Below are 21,417 nucleotides of genomic sequence, written 5' to 3' on the forward strand. Positions count from 1 at the left end.
AAGAAAAAGAATACACATTTACTACTTTAAGTATAAACTATCTTTGGAAAGAAAAACAACAAACTAGGAAAAAGGAATGCCACAGAAGAAAAATGGGTGCCTGGGGCACTAGGATAGGAGGGAAACTTTTCACTAAAAACCCTTCTGAATCCTTTGAATTGTGAATCAAGTAATATATTTTCTATACAAAGAAAATAAGCTTAATTAGAAAATAAATAACCAATTTCCTTTTTACAGTTTATTAAAGCCAAACAAAAATAGCATCTTGCATACACATGGAACTGAAAAAAATATTACTTGTAAGAGAAACTCCCAAGCAATGGGTATAAAATATATAAACAACAAAAAAATCAATGAAAACAAAACAAAACAAATATCAAGGAGGAAGCAAGATGGTGGAGTAGCAGCAGACTGAAATAGCATTAGGCCCCAGGAGTTCAGGTAGATAGTTACCAAACCATTCTGTACACCTACAAACTCAACAGGAAATAGAAAAGAAGAGCAGCAATTTTAGGAACAGAAAATCGACCACTTTCTGGAAGGTCGGATGTCCAGAGAAGTGAATCCGAAGCAATGTGAAGATAAACCACGGGGGAAGGGGCTGGCTCCTGCAAGCAGTGGAGCAGTGGAGCACAAAATCAGGACTTTTAGAAGTCTGCTCCACTGAGGGATGGCTCCAGAGGCTAAGTGGGGGTGAAGACTTCACGGGGACAGTGTGATCTCAGGACCCATGGGGTCACAGAAAGACCGGGGGTATCTGAGTGTGGCAGAGCCCCCAAGTATCAGAGCGGGGAAGCTGACTAAAGAGATGGGAGACAAGGTGGGGGGACTCAGCTCAGGGTTACCTTAAACCCTGATCCAAGGCAGAGTCGGGCCACTGATCTTCAAGCAGGGACACCACAAGTGGCAGATCTGGAGAGACCCCCCTCCCTCCTCCTCTGGAAGAAGCGGCATGTGGGAGTGCGCGGTAAGAATCTGCTGAGTTTGGAGATTCCAAAAGGGGCTGTGCGCCAGAGATAGAAAGGCTTGGTCACATGCCAGGTAAGCAGAGCACCGCCGGAGACCACGGAGACAGGAGGGATTGACTGCTTTTTTCTGAGGGCACACTGAGGAGTGGGGCCCCAAGCTCTTGGCTCCTCCAGGCCAGAGACTGGAGGCTGCCATTTCCATTCCCATCCTCCAAAGCTCTACAGAAAGCCTTCAGGGAACAAAAGCTACCAAGAGCAAACCTGAGCAGATTACTTAGCTTGGCCCCTGGTAAGGGCGGTGCAATTCTGCCTCTGGCAAAGACATTTGAGAATTACTGCAACAGGCCCCTCCCCCAGAAGATCAGCAAGAACATCCAGCCAAGACCAAGTTCACCAATAAACAAGAACTGTGGAACTCCAGGATTAGGGGAAAGGAACCTATAGAATTCATAGCTTTTTCCCATGATCCTTCAGTCTTGCAAAGTTAAATTTTAAAATTTTTTTTCTTATTCTATTTTTTTAACTTTTCCTCTTCCACTTTTAACTTTTTTAAACTATTTTATCTTATCAATACTTTTTTTTTTAAAAAAAAAGCTTTTTAAATTTTCATTGTTATAGTCGTAATTTATGCCTTCATTATATTTAACTTTATTTTTTGTATACATATAGGTTTTCTTTCCTTAAAATTTTGGGATATAATTTCTTCTAATAGATCAAAACATACCTTAAATCTAGCTCCAGCCTGATGACATTCTCTTTTTTTTCTTTATCCGATAAACTTAGCTTATCAATTCCTTTTTAAAAATCTTTTTAAATTTTCATCTTTACAGTCATAGTCCATCCCTTCATCATGTTTACCCTTATTTCTATACATACAGGTTTTTCTTTCTTTAAAATTTTGGAAGGTAGTTTCTTCTAAGAGACCAAAATATACCTATAATCAAGTGGGCGGCTCTGTTCTAGTCACCAGTCTTTTATTTATTTATATATATATATATATATATATATTTTTTTTTTTTTTTTTATTTTTTTTTTCTCCTTCTTTCTTCTCCCCCCAGTTTTAGGTCTCCTCTGATTTGGTTAGCTTATTATTTTCTGGTGTCTCTGCCACCCTTTTGGTATTTTACTCTCTCATTCATATACTCTTATCTGGATAAAATAACAAGGCAGAAAAACTCACCACAAAAAAAGAACAAGAGACAGTATTGATGGCTAGGAACTTAATTGATTAATATGGACATTGGTAGTATGTCAGAACTAGAGTTCAGAATGATGATTCTCAAGGTGCTAGCTAGGCTTGAAAAAGGCAGGGAAGATATTAGAGAATCCCTTTCTGGAGAAATAAAACCTCTTTCTGGAGAAATAAAAGAACTAAAATATAACCAAGTTGAAATCAAAAAAGCTATTAGGGAGGTGCAATCAAAAATGGAGGCTCTTACTGGTAGCATAAATGAGACAAAAGAGAGAATTAGTGATATAGAAGACTAAATGATTGAGAATAAAGCAGTTGAGCAAAAAAGAGACGAACTCCCAGACCACAAGGGGAGAATTCGAGATAAGTGATACCACAAGATTAAACAATATTAGAATAAATGGGATCCCAGAAGAAGAAGAAAGAGAGAGAGGGACTGAAGGTATATTGGAGCAAATTATAATAGAGAATTTCCCTAGCATATCAAAGGGAACAAGCATCAGAATCCAGGAGACACAGAGAACCCCCTCAAATCAATAAAAATAGATCCACACCGATCATCTAATAGTAAAACTTCTAAGTCTTAGTGACAAAGAGAAAATCCTGAAAGCAGCTAAGGACAAGAGGTCTGTAACTTACAGTGGTAGAAATATTAGACTGATAGCAGACTTACCGACACAGACCTGGCAGGCCAGAAAGGACTGGCATGATATACTCAGAGCACTAAATGAGAAAAATATGTAGCCAACAATACTATATCCAGCTAAGCTGTCACTAAAAATAGGAGGAGAGATAAAAGCTTCCAGGACAAACAAAAATTATAAGAATTTGCAAACACCAAACCACCCCTACAGGAAATATTTAAAGGGGTCCTCTAAGCTAAAAAAGGGCCTAAAAGTAATAGACCAGAGAGGAACAGAGACAATACACAGTAACAGTCAACTTACAGGCAATACAACGGCACTAAATTCATATATTTCAATAGTTACCCTGAATGTAAATGGGCTAAATGCCCCAATCAAGACACAGGGTATCAGAATGGGTAAAAAAAACAAAAACAAAAACAAACAAACAAACAAACATTGATATGCTGTCTATAAGAAACTCATTTGAGACACAAAGACACCTCCAGATTGAAAGTGAGGGGATGGAAAACAATTTACCATGCTAATTGACATCAAAAGAAAAGTGGCAATCCTTTTATCAGTTAAATTAGATTTTGAGCCAAAGACTATAATAAGAGATGAGGAAGGACACTATATCATACTTAAAGGGACTGTCCAACAATAAGATCTAACAATTTTAAATATCCATACCCCTAACATGGGAGCAAACAATTATATAAACCAATTAATAACAAAATCAAAGAAACACATTGACAATAATACAATAATAGTAGAGGACTTAACACTCCCCACACTGATATGGACAGATCATCTAAGCAAAAGATTAACAAGGAAATAAAGGTCTTAAATCACACACTGGACCAGATGGACATCACAGATACATTCTGAACATTCCATCCCAAAGCAACAGAATACACATTCTTCTCTAGTGCACATCAAACATGCTCCAGAATAGATCACATCCTCAGTCACAAATCAGGTCTCAACCGGTACCAAAAGACTGGGATCATTCCCTGCATATTTTCAGACCACAATGCTCTGAAGCTAGAACTCAATCACAAGAAGAAAGTTGGAAAGAACTCAAATACATGGAGGCTAAAGAGCATCCTACTAAAGGATGAATGGGTCAACCAGGAAATTAAAGAAGAATTGAAAAAATACATGAAAACACAACTGTTCAAAATCTGTGGGACACAGAAACAGCAGTCCTGAGACAAAAGTACATAGCAATACACGCTTTTCTCAAGAAGCAAGAAAGTTCTCCAGTATACAACCTAAGCCTACACCTAAAGGAGCTGGAATAAGAACAGCAAAGAATGCTAAACACAGCAGGAAAAGAGCAATCCTAAAGATCAGATCAGAAATCAATGAAATAGAAACCAAAAGAACAGTAGAACAAATCAACAAAACTAGGATCTGATACTTTGAAAGAATTAATAAGATTGGTAAACCCCTGGCCAGATTTATCCAAAAGAAAAGAGAGAGGACCCAAATTAATAAAATCATGAATGAAAGAGGAGAGATCACAACCAACACCAAAGAAATACAAACAATTATAAGAACATATTATGAGCAACTATATGCTTGCAAATTTGAAAATCTGGAAGAAATGGATGCACTCCTAGAAACGTATAAACTACCAAAACTGAACCAGGAAGGAAGAGAAAACCTGAACAGACCCATAGCCAGTAAGGAGATTGAAGCAGTCATCAAAAATCTCCGAACAAACAAGAGCCCAGGGCCAGACAGCTTCCCAGAGGAATTCTACCAAACAGTTAAAGAAGAATTAATACCTCTTCTCCAGAAACTATCCCAAAAAATAGAAATGGAAAGAAAACTTCCAAACTCATTTTATGAGGCCAACATTACCTTGATCCCCAAACCAGACAAAGACCCCATCAAAAAGGATAATTACAGACCAGTATCCTTCATGAACATGGATGCAAAAATTCTCACCAAAACACTAGCTAATAGGATCCAACATTACATTAAAAGGATTATTCACCACGATCAAGTGGGATTTATTCCAGGGCTGCAAGGTTGGTTCAACATCCGCAAATCAATAAATGTGATACAATACATTAATAAAAGAACAAGAACCATATGGTACTCTCAATATATGCTGAAAAAGTATTGACAAAGTACAGCATCCTTTCTTGATCAAAACTTGTCACAGTGTAGGGATAGAGGATACATACCTCAATACCATCAAAGCCATCTATGAAAAACCCACAGCAAATATCATTCTCAATGGGGAAAAACTGAGAGCTTTTCCTCTGTTTTCCTACGGTCAGGAACACAGCAAGGATATCCACTATCACCACTGCTATTCAACATAGTACTAGAAGTCCTAGCCTCAGCAATCAGACAACAACAACAACAAAAAAAATGAAAGGCATCTGAATCAGCAAAGAAGTCAAACTCTCACTCTTTGCAGATGATATGATACTTTATGTGGAAAACCCAAAAGACTCCACTCCAAAACTGCTAGAACTCATACAGGAATTCAGTAAAGTGTCAGGATATAAAATCAATGCCCAGAAATCAGTTCTATTTCTATATACCAACAGCGAGACAGGAGAGAAAGAAATTAAGGAGTTGATCCCATTTACAATTGCACCCCAAACCATTAGATACCTAGGAATAGACCTTACCAAAGTGGCAAAGAACCTGTACTCAGCAAACTATAAAGTACTCATGAAAGAAATGGAGGAAGACACAAAGAAAGGGAAACACGTTCAGGCTCATGGACTGGAAGAACAAATATTGTGAAAATGTCTATGCTACCTAAAGCAATCTACACATTTAATGAAATCCCTATCAAAATATCACCAATTTTTGTCAAAGAAATGGAACAAATAATCCTAAAATTTATATGGAACCAGAAAGGACCCCGAAGAGCCAGAGGAATGTCGAAAAAGAAAGCCAAAGTTGGTGGTATCACAATTCCAGACCTCAAGCTCTATTACAAAGCTGTCATCATCAAGACAGTATCGTACTGGCACAAAAACAGACACATACATCAAAGGAACAGAATAGAGAGCCCAGAAACAAACCCTCAACTCTATGGTCATCTAACCTTCGACAAAGCAGGAAAGAATGTCCAATGGAAAAAAGTCTCTTCAACAAATGGTGTTGGGAAAATTGGACAGCCGCATGCAGAAGAATGAAACTGGACCATTTCCTTATACCACACACAAAAACAGCCTCCAAATGGATGAAAGACCTCAATGTGAGAAAGGAATCCATCAAAATCCTTGAGGAGAACACAGGCAGCAACCTCTTTGACTGCAGCCACAGCAAATTCTTCCTAGAAACACTGCCAAAGGAAAGGGAAGCAAGGGCAAAAATGAACTATTGGGACTTCATCAAGATCAAAAGCTTTTGAAAAAAAAACAAAAACCAAAAGACAATGGACAGAATGGGAGAAGATATTTGCAAATGACATATCAGATAAAGGGTTAGTATCCAAAATCTGTAAGGAACTTATCAAACTCAACACCCAAAGAACAAATAATCCAATCAAGAAAGGGCAGAAGACAAGAACAGATATTTCTACAAAGACATCCAAATGGCCAACAAACACATGAAAAAATGCTCAACGTCACTCGGCATCAGGGAAATACAAATCAAAACCACAATGAGATACCACCCCACTCTAGTAAGAATGGCTAAAATTAACAAGTCAGGAAATGACAGATGTTGGTGAGGATGCGGAGAAAGGGGAACCCTCCTACACTGTTGGTGGGAATGCAAGCTGGTGTAGTCACTCTGGAAAACAGCATGGAGTTTCCTTAAAAGTTGAAAATAGAGCTACCCTATGACCCAGCAATTGCACTACTGGGTATTTACCCTAAAAATAAAACGTATTGATTTGAAGGGGCATGTGCACCTGAATGTTTATAGCAGCAGTGTCCACAATCTCCAAACCATGGAAAGAACCTAGATGTCCATCAACAGATGAATGGATAAAGAAGAGGTGAATATACAATGAATACTATGCAGCCATCAAAAGAAATGAAAAAATTGTTGCCTTTTGCAACAATGTGAATGGAACTAGAGGGTATTATGCTGAGAGAAATAATCAGAGAAACACAATTATCATATGGTATCTCCAATATGAGGAATTTGAGAGGCAAAGTGGGAGGTTGTGAGGATAGGGAAGGGGAAAAAAAAAGGAAACCAGATGGGATCGGGAAGGAGACAAACCATAAGAGACTCTCAATCTCACAAAACAAACTTAGGGTTGCTGGGGGATGGGGGGTATGGATAGGGTGGTTGGGTTATGGACAATGGAAGGATATGGGCTATGGTGAGTGTTGTGAAATGTGTAAGCCTAATGATTCACAGACCTGTACTCCTGGGACAAATAATACATTATATGTTAATAAAAATAATTTTTAAGAAAAAAGGACATTGGGTCTTCTAGGATGGTGTCCCAGATGCTACCCCAAATGGTCTTTCAAACAGTGAGCATATTGGGATATCAGAATGCTTGGGTGGGGCTCAGTCAGTTAAATGTCTACTTTTGGCTCAGGTCATGATCCCAGGGTCCTGGGATCAAGTCCCACATTGGGCTCCTTGCTCAGTGGGGATCCTACATCTGCCTGTGCCTGCTGCTCCCCCTACTTGTGCACTCTCTCTCTCTCTGACAAATAATACCTTAAAAAAAAAAACCAGAAATGCAACCACCTAAAAACAAAAATATTACCTATTTGAGGATCTCAAGCTTACACAGGCGATTGTTTTCAAAAAGGAATGGCAAGCAAAGAACCAAGTAACAGCAGTATTTAAAGTGCTTCACAGGTGTAAATTAAAGTTTTGCAACACTCAGGGTTTTATGAAAACTATACAAATGAGTCCCCTAATTGTTTACTGACAATGGTTGAAAAACCATTCAAATGTAATTACATAATTTGGTAATACCTTCCACCAAAGAATGAATTACTAGTTCCCATTATTTATCGTGTGTTCTAGTTACTGCCTACTCATTTGACAACTTAAAAGGTCCCAGATCATAACCAAATGTGCGAAAAACGTAGCTAAAAAACCAAATGGGCATTTAAGACTTTTCTTATTTTAAAGATAATTAAATATAAGCTTTCAGACTTGAGAAGTTCGAGGAAACATCTTTCTTCCAAAGAAAGGGGAAAAATGGAAATATTGTGCAAACAAATGTGTAAGTTCAAAGTATAATACATCTAACTGGCTAATTTAAAATATTAATTGTCCTCCTCCTGATAAGAAGATAGAAGTCGAATTACACAAAGTATGATCACAAGTTACTATGAAACGGAAATCTCAATGAAACAATATGGTTTTTTTTTTTACCTTAAATAAAGGATCATGTATGCAAAATCTCAATTTATTTTGATTAAGTAAAATATATTTCCTTAGTAAGAGAGGCCAGGAGGTAATGAAATCCCACTCACCAACAAGTATACTGCTGATATAAACTGGCTGTATAAAGTGACTCAGCAATGCTCCCTGTACACCAAGCACTTCCCATCTTGTCAATTTGTCACTTGAGGACATACTGCTTACTCTATTAACAACATCTGCAGGACAGTAGACAGTCAGATAAATTTTGCCTTCAACAGCCACATGGAGACTCAGTTCTTCATTGGCTTCAAACGCAGATATAGAATGTGGATTAAGACGCCTAGAAAAAGGAAAAGTTTTTTCCTTTAAAAAACAAAGTATACACAATGTAATATTACTCAGCCATAAAAAGAACAAAATCCTGCCATTTGCAATGATATGCAGGGAGCTAGAGCATATTATGCTAAGTGAAAGTCAGTCAGAGAAAGACAAATACCATATGATTTCACTCATGTGGAATTTAAGAAACAAATGAGAAAAAGGAAAAGGTGGGGGGCAAACCAAGAAACAGATTCTTTTAACCATCATCAACACACAGATGGCTTCCAGGGATGGGTGAAACAGGAGATGGGGATTAAGGGGTGCACTTGCGTTGAGCACCGGGTGTTGTACAGAAGTGTTAAATCACTATATTGTACACCTGAAACCAATATAACACTGTATGTTAACTAAATGGAATTAAAAATTTAAAAAATTAAAAATTTAAAAAATAAAATCTATACGTACTTAAGAATTGTTTTCAAACATGTCTAACTTGCCAGTGTACATTTAATTCTAGTAATAAAAACAGATGTAAAACTAAAACAAGTTTGGGATGGAGTGACTTGGTCCCACAAGATAAATACCAAATAGAAATTAACCATATTTACAGTTTCTGGCAAAGATAAATTATTTTTACTGCCTTTACGTCCCTTAAAAATTTTTGTTCCTACCAAAGGTCTTATTGTCTTTCTCTGTATGGAAATTTTTAAAAACTACAAAAAGAATGAAGGAAAAAAAACACTGACAATTTGTATTCAAGATTCTTCTCCAATAAAATATGTTAAAAAAATTAAACGTAAAATCATTTGTCCTGAATTTTTTCTCCAGAAAGACTCCTTGCCTTTGTCTTCAAAGGTGTAACTGGAAAAATCTGTAACAAAATATTAACCATGGTTATCTCTAGATAGTCAGACTTGCTTTCTCCTTTGTGCTTGTCTGTCCTGTTTAAATTTTATGCTGATGCTACCCATTCATCAAGATAATGAAGTTTTACTGCCATTCTGTCTGCCTGTGCTTGCTCTCTCTCCCAATCTCTCTCTCTAAAAAAAAAAAAAAAAAGATAATGAAGTTTTAGCTACAGATTGACCAGAAAAACAAATGGAATTTCTTAACTCCTGCATTAGCATGTGATAATGCACAAATCTATGCTTTCCTAACATTTATGAAGTCTTAAAACTCGACAGAAAAAAAATTTCAACAGCATGGAAAGAAAGTGGTAAAGTACATGGAATATTTAAGTACTAGTAATAGATCAGATTGAGTGGAGGGGAGGAGGGGAGAAGTAGTAATAGACCAGATTAGGTCGAGTGGCCCTCTAGCAGGCCACAAATAACACCTCAAGCCAGAAAGAGAATTCAGATAGATATGAATTTCCATGTTCTATAGCTCTAGGGATTCAGAATATATGATACAGCCATTCTGATTGCTTTCACTTTTTTAAAAGATTTTATTTATTTATTTGACAGAGACACACTGAGAGCAGGAACACAAACAGGGGAGTGGGAGAGGGAGAAGCAGGATCCCCGCGGAGCAGGGAGCCCAGTGTGGAGCTCGATGTGGGGCTTGATGTGGGGCTCAATCCCAGGACCCTGGGATCATGACATGAGCAGAGACTTAATGACTGAGCCACCCAGGCACCCCTCCTGACTGCTTTTAAAAACAACTCCCATGATACTTACAATTGTGACTTAATCTGGGCTGAACCTTTAGGCAACTGGTTCATATAGAGATAAATGTTGATAATCTGTTTCAGAGTGAGTAGATGAGAAGCTGGTTCTGTACAAAATATTGATTTTTCCATCATAGCAGGATTTTTGCTGTAGAAGAGTAGAAGTTGTCTATAAAAGTACCTAAAATAAAAAGGTTATAAGTTTATCAAGTCATAAAATTTTAAAGTAATTTATCTTAAGCGTCATATTCATAAGTGTCGTGAGCAATGTCCCTCCCTGTGTAGAAAGTGATAAGAACTCTTAAAATAACTTGAGCATTATTTAATGAAGAGTTAAATCCTGTAAGAGGTCCTCAACTGGAGCCCAGTCTGACATGTGACCTGCTTAAAAGCGCCACTCCTTGACTACTGCTCCACTCATTTCACATTTGGGTCCTCAACTGTCATATCCTCATTTCTCTACTGATCCCTCTCTTTGTTCTCAGACAGTTCTGCTCTCAGTCTCCTACCTGAAGTGTCAAAGTTCTGCCTTGCTTCTATTTTTCTTTCCCCACCAAAACAGACAAACAACAACTGTGGTTCCTGCTCCTTAGTGATTTTAAAGACAAAAACATAGAAATACAAGAACAATACAATGAAGACCGTAAGTTATACTAAAAGTGAAACAAGTCTCCTGAAAAATTTATACTAATCAAATCAAGGGACAAATACTATTTTGCTTATTAAATAAAAAACATGATTTTAGTCCTTTCATCAGAAATAAGAAGAAAATTCAGCACAAGCATATAATAGGGCCAAGCACGGGAAGAAATAAACGTAAAAGAGGTAATCTTAGAGAGGTCAAGTAATTCAATAAGCACCAACGAGGATTAAAAGACAATGACTTGCATTACCTTCATGGATTTCCTCAAAACCTTCCTTTTAAGATTAGAGGATTCTTTCCTTAGAGACGTGTACTTAAAGTTTTTCAGGCAAAATAATGTTTAACTTTGTTTTAAAATACTCTACCAAAGAAAATAGCACCATCAAAAAGTGTGGATGCATAGGTTAAATAAGAACAGCAGAATGCTAGTAACTTGATATGATCATTGGATACTGGTATCAGAATGCTGATAACTGAATGGTAGAATTCACTATCCTTTTCTTATGTTTGAAAATATCTATAAAAAAGTTTTATAAAATGTAAGCTCAATGCCTTAGCAGAACCAAAATCTGGTGGATCCTGGAGAAAATAACAGATTTCTCACTTTTCATACAAAGAGACTTCTAAGGAGTAACATTCCTAGCTTCTCTCTCCCAACTGCTATTCACTACTTTTGTAAGGAGCAGAGTAACTACAGAAGAATTTGGGAGAAGAAACTAGGTATGCTCACCTCAGCCCTTTTCTCCCTCCTTGAGATCTGCCAGCCTGTATTAACTTATAGTTATAAAACAAGTCAGGAGGATGAAAAATATAGCACAGGAAGTATAGTCAATAATACTCTGATAACATCATATGGTGACAGAAGATGACTACATTTATCATGGTGGTGAATGTGTTAAGTATTGAACATAAACATGTTTAACATTGTATGTCAACTATATTTCAGTAAAAAAAAGAATACCATATCTACATTCTGCTATATGGTAAACTTTGCACAGACCTTATGAAGGGAAACTTACCAGCTTCAGGTGATATCTTTGGATAATTATGACTCACTTGGGGGGGGGTGATATTACCAAGTCGACTTGGTCCAGATATAAAGCTATATATTCCAATTACTTTGATAAAAAAGATGAGATATTTTAAAAAGAGCTGTAGAACTCTTGAAACTGAGTTCATAAGGTCTTGATAATAGAAGCCACTAAAAACCACCAATTATAGACACTGTAGTTACTGTAAGATTTTTTAAAAATGACATGGAAATAATCAAATGACTTGGATAAATAAGGGACAGTCATATCCGTGGCTTAATAATCAGTAAAATTCCATTTGTAAATAAAGACATTGTTATGTGGTTACTTTGGACTGAAAGCATTAACATTTGGTGGCATTAAATATATGTGTTACCTTACCTAAGGAGAGACCTTCTTGCTGTAACAACAGCATGAGTGTCATGCAACACTCTTCCATTTGGCTTAATGCACTGGCTGTAATTGTATTCACCTGTGCCAACAGCTACAACTTCATGCTGTCCAGCTGAAAGGAAAAGGTTAATGGTAGCAGGTTATTTTAACCTCCCTCTTTCATATGTTCAACCTCTACCTTACCATTTTAAAGTTACTTATATTGACCAAAAAATGGAAAAATTTTGCAGTTTCAAATAAGAGTTTGAAAGTCTTCTAGGAACCAATATTTTCAATACTTCAATAATATTTCAATTAAAAAGACATTTTATAATAGTTCATCTAAAATTTTACCACAATCAATAGAATCATCAGATATCCTTAGTTTTCAAACATGCATTTATTTCTTCTACATCTAGATATGTTTGGCTTACTAGAGACTTCATTTGCTATTTTACTTTTGCAAATTAAGTTATCTACAGTGGCTCTCTTTTTTTTCTTAATCCACTCAAATTCTCTACAAATCATAGTTTCCCTGTTCTACTGACACTGCTTTTTAAAAGACTTTTTATTTGAGAGACTGTGTGTGTGAATGAACAGTGGGGAGGAGCAGAGGGAAAGGGAGGAACAGAATCCCCACTGACAGAGAGCCTGACCCAGAGCTCAATCCAAGGACCTCAAGATCATGACCTGAGCAGAAGTCAGATGCTTAACTGAGTCCTCCAGGCACCCCTGAAAATGTATTACAGAAAAAACACCTTATTCTTTTTCTAATATTTTTGCTCCATTTGCTTTTTGCTGAATGAGTTTCCTTATATAATTCTTTTTTCCTTTCACATCCTAAGTATAAGACCTTTCTATAACATAGTCACTAAGCTCATTGCTCTTTTTTCTCTGGAATATTCTCCTCTTGCTTTTTCTTTTACATCTGTGTTGATGATTTCAGAAAGTCTCTTAGACTTTCAGATAAAGTTCAGTTTCAGGGGTGTATGGGTGGCTCAGTCAGTTGTGTCAGGACTCTTGATTTTGGCTCAGGACATGATCTCAGTCAGGGTCCTGAGCTGGAGCCCCACAAGATGATTCCCTGAGTCAGGAGGTTCAGCAGGGGGTCTGCTTGAGATTCTCTCTCTCCCTCTCCTTCTGCCTCTCCTCCAACTCACATGCTCGCACACTCTCTTTAAAACAAATAAATCTTTAAAAAAAGAAAAAGTGTCACATTTGCAAATACCTAAAGGACTTTCATTAATTTGACAAAAACTGTTGAGGTCCTATGAAGTTCCAGGCGCTAAGGCAGATGCTAGGAATAAAATGTTGAGCAAGACATGCCTTCATTAAGCTTCTAATAAGAAAGACAGAAAAAGATTAAACAAACCACAAACTGTGATACATGCTTTAAAGGAAAAAAATATGGGGCCAATGTAAAGAATAATGGTGGGGGGAGAAGATTACTTATGCAAACTAGTTGGAGAATCTCTCCTTATGAAACTGAAATTTAAGTTTCAGTATGAGGAGTGAGCAGCATGAGTGAGGTAAAGGGGATTGCGGTCAAAAGAAAAAGCTTGTGCAGACCTTGGGCAGAGGGAGACCAGTATAGCTGCTCCAGTAAAGAGTGAAAGGAATGGCATAAGATGAGGTTAGAGAATAAAGCATCATAAACCGTGCTAAGGAGTCTGTGGTTTTACCCAAGAGCTATGGTGAAGCTACTGAAGGTAAGAGAGTGAAAACAATATTGGGTTACATTTTAAGATCACTTCTTTATGTGGAGAATGTGGAGAATGCTGTAAGTCCAAGAAGCTGAAGACATAATGACTTAAGATTTGAGTAATGAAGGGTGGTTGGAAAAGAATAATCAGATCTGAGAATTTGGAGACATAATAGAACTTAGAGATAAATTGTAGAGTACTAGGGAAAGGACCTAGCCTTTTAGTCTGTCTGAGCAAATGGGAAAATGCCATTTATTCAGATGGAGAAAGCTGGAGGAGGAGTAAAATTAGATGGGAAAAATATAAAGACCCATTATCACAAACAAAGCTGCTCCAGTACGGAGAGGATGGTGATGGGAAAAGGTAATTATACAGTGTCAGTGTAAGTTCTGAAATGGTGATGTAAAGCTCTGAGTTACAAATAGAAACTCAGTTCCTACTTCAACTCTATAACTCGACCTGCCGTGTTTCAGTGAGATACTAGTTGGATAATGCAAGAAAAAGAGGAGAAAACCAAAAGAAGAAATTCAAGATATGATAGGGAATAGAACCAAAATTTAAATGAAGGGATTAGCTATAAGAGGAAAGATCCTTCCTCCACTCACAGTGGAGAAGATGAGCACAAATGCAAGGAATTACATAGATTTGGTGGTAGAGACCAGAAAGAAGTTTGGATTTGATAGTTTCTTACAGACAAAATTAAAAATTATGAGACATGGCCATTAGCTGAAAGCAAGATGGAAGAGAGGATGTAGGATATTTGAGGACAAAGAAAAGTATGAAATGGACATTTCAGGGAATGTGTGAGCAACCCTACTGGAGACACAGGCTGGTTGGGCAGTGAGGAATACCTATCTGAGGTTCCTAATACATTTTAAGTATGTACTGATTATCTGAGTTACTCCAGGAACACGTACTTAACCTTACTCAGTCTTTTCCTACCTCACATTCACAACTGTATTTCCAAAACCAGATTTACTACTCTCATCCACACTATTCACACTTCACATCAGTTTTCAGATTCCTGTGTATATGGAAGCACCACTGTACCATGTAAATTTGAAATGTTATGTTTTATTCATCCCTCTTCATCTATCATTTGTTGTTACATTCATCTTATCACATCAATTTCTAAAAAATATTTTCTTTCCCTGTTTGTTTCTATCTCAACTCTAACGTAAGCAGCTGCATCACAATCACCTAAATTATGATTCCTTAATTCAGCCCCAATCCTTACAGTATTAAAAAAAAAAACTGTTGGCAATTATTGCTTAAACATCAACTTATTTTAATCATTACAAAAGTAATTTAAGCTTTTCCTAAATGCCAAGTACTGTGTCAAGTATTTATATTATCACATCTAATCCCAGTAACTTCATTAAGTAGAGATTATTTCTACTTTTAAGAAATTAGAAGAAAACTGAAGGAGAGAATTATATATCATGCTCAAAGTCATTTAAGTAGCAGAGCTAAGTCTCATGCCATTCCCAAATTTAGAATCAATCCCTGACCAAAAATCTTTCACCATTACTATCTTTCTCATTGAACCCAACTTCTGACTGGATTTTAAATGACTCCATAATTCAGTAAATCTTATCAACCTAAGTATATTCTGTATTACTTTATTTTATACACACACACACACACACACACACATATACACATGCACATATGTATGGACTACATATATATATTTCTGCACTAGTAATAAATTTATTGTTCTATAAACAATTGTCACTGTTCTCATTGTTGCTTTCTTCTTTCTCTCTATTTCTCTCTCTCCTCCATTTATTCAAGTCTTATTAACTTAAAGTTAAAACTTAAAGTTTCAGTATCCAAATATTTTAACTCTGTCAGCTCTCAACTGTCTATGAATTCTCATAAATGTTTGGAGATATATATATACTTTAACTCTAAAAGCCTTTGTATTTAATGATCCACACCCACTAGAAAAGACCACTTCAAATCAATCAAAGCTACACCATTGTAAAAATGGCCAAAGATAGTCATTTAAAACACTACTATATACAGCTCAAATGATTAAGATATTTAATACTTTTTCCACAAGGCCAAATACTTGGACTTACCTCTTTCAATTATAAAAGCAGCCAATGAATTGCTACATTTCAGATATTCTGAATGATTGGAAATTAGTTGATTAAATGTTTCTTTAACAATTTGTGAAATCTTTGCATACTGAATATGTCTCCCTTCTGGAAAAAAAAATCAAATGGAATATGAATTTGAAGAACACACTGCTTTCTCCCAGAGGCCTCTATTATTCCTATTATAACACTGCAATTGAGTGACTTTGTTATTTATAGGTAAGGGAGTAAATTATAATTTATGTCATGATTGATATTTTAAAGCATCAAATTCTATAAAACAACTACATTATTGAGCTTTATGGAAAACTCCTTGTAAAAAAATTCTTAATATTACATATCAAAGAATTATTGTTATTTATGAAATAGTCAAAAGTCCTACAAGACACAAGTCATTATTCTTTGAACAAGATGCTCCCATATTGCCAACCAACATCTCACTGAATGCTAGTAGTCTTCCCTCAACACTGTGATAATTAAAATACACTCCTTAGTATGTGCCCCACTAAGAACTACTGCAAAGCATTAAGCACTTAGACCTCTGATATAGTCCATGTTCCTACTAAAAAAGTCCTAAACTTTCAAAGGGGATAAAGATAGTTTTAAGTAACTAGGATCACTAAAGGACAGTTTATAACCAAGAATATACATCAAAGTTACCCATGCATTTTTTTAAAAAACATGACAGTGCTTAAAATTAAGATTCTGGATAGGGCCCTGGCCATTTGTTGCTTTGGTATCCCTACTAAAGAACCATTGTTTTGGAGAATGAGAGGTTGTAGAATGACCTAACACAGTGTTTCTCCAAATTTAGTTGTAAGCCACTGATAGTTCCTGGTGTTTCATGAGGTTGCTCAGTAGTGTATCAAGTGGCTTGCAGTCGATTTCATATTTTTAGAGTAAAACAAGCAATGAAACAACTTTGCTGTCATGCATTATATATGAAATGAATACAATTTTCACAGAAATTCTTTCTACCAGCTTAATAATCATTACGTTAAAAAAAAGTACACAAATGATAAAAGTATATTTTGGCAATCTCAGCTAACAGTCTGCTAACAGGACACAATACCTTTCAGTTAGGCCGTTTACATATTTTTGTTTATATCTGTTAAACTTTAATTTTTCTCTTAATATTGTTAATACTATCTTCTTGCCAAAAACAAATTCACATTATCAAGAAGAATGTGAACAATCACAAAATTACAAAATGAAGCTCTGAGAGCAAAAAGAATGAAGTAATAGTTATATTCTTCTATCTCCTCACAAAACATATAATGTGGAGGTGCCAATTATTACCGTAATTGCATGCTAGCATATATTTCACTAAAACCGATATTGACAAAACCATCGTGTGGTGTACAAATTAGTTTTTAGTCCTTATGTAGTAAAAATATAAGAAGTACTCACAACTTGTCTCTGCGTACCAAAAACTCATGATACAGAAGAAGCAGTATCCATTTAATGATATTTAACTTTTTAAAAAAAAATTTTAATCTATTTTTTAAAAGATTTTATTTTACTTATTTGAGAGAGAGAGCTTGCATGCAAGAGAGGGAAAGAGCATGAGCATAGGGAGGGGCAGAGGAGAGAAAGAAGCAGACACCCTGCCAAAAAAAAAAAAGCCTGATGTAGGGCTCCATCCCAGGACCCTGAGATCATGACCTGAGCTAAAGGCAGATGCTTAAGTGATGAGCCACCCAGGTGCCCCAAGATTTTATCTATTTGAGAGAGACACAGAGAGAGAAAGAGGGCACAAGATGGGGGAGGGTCAGAGAGAAAAGCAGACTTCCCACTGAGTGGAGAACCTGATGCAGGGCTCCATCTTAAGACTCCAGGATCATGACCCGAACCAACGGCAGAAGCTTAACTCACTGAGCCACCCAGGCACCCCAGATTTAGTTTTTTAAAAAAACTGAAACAGCAATATAAAAATATACATTCAGAAGTTGCATCACCAAATGCAGGCAATGTTACCAGTTTCTAATATAAATTTTGAGAATCTAGAAATATGTATCACTTCAAAAAACAAAAAATGGGACATGTTGAAATGCACTTTTTGCATTTACTTGGTCTTGAACATCACTCAAGGGTAGACATTAGTATTACCCTATCCTTCTTAATGGGTCCATAGAATGAATGAACTGTAATTTGTTTGATCATATCATATAGAGTTAGCAAGTACTGCGTTATGATATAGAGTAGAAAAACACACTGTGATTAGTATAGAACAAGAATTGAGTATGGGGCAAAACAAAAAAAAATGTTCTGCACATTTGGGACTTAAAAACATAGCAGTATATCTCTTGATCTTAATTCAGTGTTGAAGGTAAATAATATTGTGAATATAACCAAGTCTCAGTTACTAGATGTATCTCTTCTAAAAAATATAAAATGCAATACCATTTTCCTTATATAGGTATATGTGTAATGTACCATTAAGGAAATAAAATGTTCTCCCAAATTACTGAAAATGAAAGATAAGATAAAAATATGACATGCATAATGCCATTTAACATTTCTTTAATTTTGAGTAGCTAATTTCAAGTGATCTTCAATATCATGAATAACCTAAACCTATCTTCAGAGTCAAAATACCACTCTTTAAAAATTTCCATTTACTTATTTGTTTATTTATTTAATTTTTAGAGAGGGGGCAGGAAGTCAAAGAGAGACAGAATCTTTAGCAGGCTCCACACCCAGCATAGAGCCCAATGCCGATCTCCATCTCACAACCTGGAGATTATCACCTGAGCTGAAATCGAGTCGAAGCCATGGACTGAGCCAAGCAGGCACCCCAAAATATCATGATTTTTAATGAAATATGGTCCAGTTAGAAATAGGACAATGCAGACAGGCTGTGAAATAGTGATACACTCTATAACTGGCCCAAACAGGATCTGTTTTGGAAATTACTGTGGGCCTCAAATCTTTTTTTCTCCAAAAGCAACAACATTTAACTCCTGTGTTTACCCATAAGCTGGAAGGATGAGGTTTGCTCTACATGTTCTGATAATTTGACTCCTGTCTCAGCCTACTAAACTTGGCTCTAATCATGTATTTCCTTAAACATACTGTTAACCACATTTTCTTTCTTCCTCACAGATTTATCTGTTTTCTCAGGGTAATATTAAACTATATTGTCAGTCACTGATCAGAGTTTTTATCCCACTATTCATTAAAGTTGCCCACAGAGGCTGAAAAGACAGACTAGAGCTCTCTCCCACGTTAAGGGATGATTACTTCTAGATTCACCTCACACTTCCCTTCTTTTCTTCAATTCTTAGTACTATTAGATCAAATTACTATACTAAACTTTGGTGAATTTTGCCATTTGAATAGGCCTATTTTCCCTGGTCTGGTCCATTTACTCCAAACAAGCTCAGTCTTTCTCTGTTTTAGAAAGATAATGTAAATTTAAGAAAACAATGTACAAACCAAGTCTGAATAGGCATAAAGTTTATTTTTAAATCCTAATCTCCAGGAGTGCCTGGGTGGCTCAGTGGGTTAAAGCCTCTGCCTTTGGCTAGGGTCCTGGGATCGAGACCTGCATTGGGTGCTCTGCTCGGTGGGGGGCCTGCTCCCCCCGCCCCGGCCTACCTGTGATCTCTGCCTGTCCAATAAATGAGTAAAATCTTTGAAAATAAATAAATAAATAAATCCTAATCTCCAGATTTAGAAGAGAAAGAAAGGCACATTTTCATTTTTTTTTTAATTTTATTTTTTATAAACATATATTTTTATCCCCAGGGGTACAGGTCTGTGAAACGCCCGGTTTACACACTTCACAGCACTCGCCATAGCACATACCCTCCCCAATGTCCATAACCCCACCCCCCCTCTCCCAGACTCCCTCCCCCCAGCAACGCTCAGTTTGTTTTGTGAGATTAAGAGTCACTTATGGTTTGTCTCCCTCCCAATCCCATCTTGTTTCATTTACTCTTCTCCTACCCCCTTAACCCCCCATGTTGCATCTCCTCTCCCTCATATCAGGGAGATCATATGATAGTTGTCTTTCTCCGATTGACTTATTTCGCTAAGCATGATACCCTCTAGTTCCATCCACGTCGTCACAAATGGCAAGATTTCATTTCTTTTGATGGCTGCATAGTATTCCATTGTGTATATATACCACATCTTCTTTATCCATTCGTCTGTTGATGGACGTCTAGGTTCTTTCCATAGTTTGGCTATTGTAGACATTGCTGCTATAAACATTCGGGTGCACGTGCCCCTTCGGATCACTACGTTTGTATCTTTAGGGTAAATACCCAGCAGTGCAATTGCTGGGTCATAGGGTAGTTCTATTTTCAACATTTTGAGGAACTTCCATGCTGTTTTCCAGAGTGGTTGCACCAGCTTGCATTCCCACCAACAGTGTAGGAGGGTTCCCCTTTCTCCGCATCCTCGCCAGCATCTGTCATTTCCTGACTTGTTAATTTTAGCCATTCTGACTGGTGTGAGGTGGTATCTCATTGTGGTTTTGACTTGTATTTCCCTGATGCCGAGTGATATGGAGCACTTTTTCATGTGTCTGTTGGCCATCTGGATGTCTTCTTTGCAGAAATGTCTGTTCATGTCTTCTGCCCATTTCTTGATTGGATTATTTGTTCTCTGGGTGTTGAGTTTGCTAAGTTCTTTATAGATTTTGGATACTAACCCTTTATCTGATATGTCGTTTGCAAATATCTTCTCCCATTCTGTCAGTTGTCTTTTGGTTTTGTTAACTGTTTCCTTTGCTGTGCAAAAGCTTTTGATCTTGATAAAATCCCAATAGTTCATTTTTGCCCTTGCTTCCCTTGCCTTTGGCGATGTTCCTAGGAAGATGTTGTTGAGGCTGAGGTCGAAGAGGTTGCTGCCTGTGTTCTCCTCAAGGATTTTGATGGATTCCTTTCTCACATTGAGGTCTTTCATTCATTTTGAGTCTATTTTCGTGTGTGGTGTAAGGAAATGATCCAATTTCATTTTTCTGCATGTGGCTGTCCAATTTTCCCAACACCATTTATTGAAGAGGCTGTCTTTTTTGCATTGGACATTCTTTCCTGCTTTGTCGAAGATTAGTTGACCAGAGAGTTGAGGGTCTGTTTCTGGGCTCTCTATTCTGTTCCATTGATCTATGTGTCTGTTACTGTGCCAGTACCATGCTGTCTTGATGATGACAGCTTTGTAGTAGAGCTTGAAGTCTGGAATTGTGATGCCACCAACTTTGGCTTTCTTTTTCAATATTCCTTTGACTATTCGAGGTCTTTTCTGGTTCCATATAAATTTGAGGATTATTTGTTCCATTTCTTTGAAAAAAAAAAGGGGTTGGTACTTTGATAGGAATTGCATTCAATGTGTAGATTGCTTTAGGTAGCATAGACATTTTCACAATATTTATTCTTCCAATCCAGGAGCATGGACCATTTTTCCATTTCTTTGTGTCTTCCTCAATTTCTTTCTTGAGTACTTTATAGTTTTCTGAG

At 36.7% G+C, this 21,417-nt stretch overlaps 1 protein-coding gene across 1 annotated transcript in view; it reads right to left on the reverse strand.

Annotated features, from left to right (window-relative positions):
• The window catches only part of LOC111154858 (adenosine deaminase domain containing 1), a 63,753-nt gene that overhangs the window by 25,488 nt on the left and 16,848 nt on the right, over positions 1-21,417 (reverse strand). Inside the window, exons 6-9 of the mRNA XM_022514796.1 lie at positions 15,935-16,060; positions 12,154-12,277; positions 10,109-10,279; positions 8,219-8,448 (exon numbers count right to left, since the gene is read on the reverse strand). Coding sequence (XP_022370504.1) covers positions 8,219-8,448; positions 10,109-10,279; positions 12,154-12,277; positions 15,935-16,060 — 651 coding nt within the window. The remainder of the gene's footprint in view (positions 1-8,218; positions 8,449-10,108; positions 10,280-12,153; positions 12,278-15,934; positions 16,061-21,417) is intronic.

This window comes from Enhydra lutris, unplaced genomic scaffold (assembly GCF_002288905.1).
Source record: "Enhydra lutris kenyoni isolate GAN:26980312 unplaced genomic scaffold, ASM228890v2 scaffoldscaffold3, whole genome shotgun sequence".
NCBI classification, from domain to species: domain Eukaryota; kingdom Metazoa; phylum Chordata; class Mammalia; order Carnivora; family Mustelidae; genus Enhydra; species Enhydra lutris.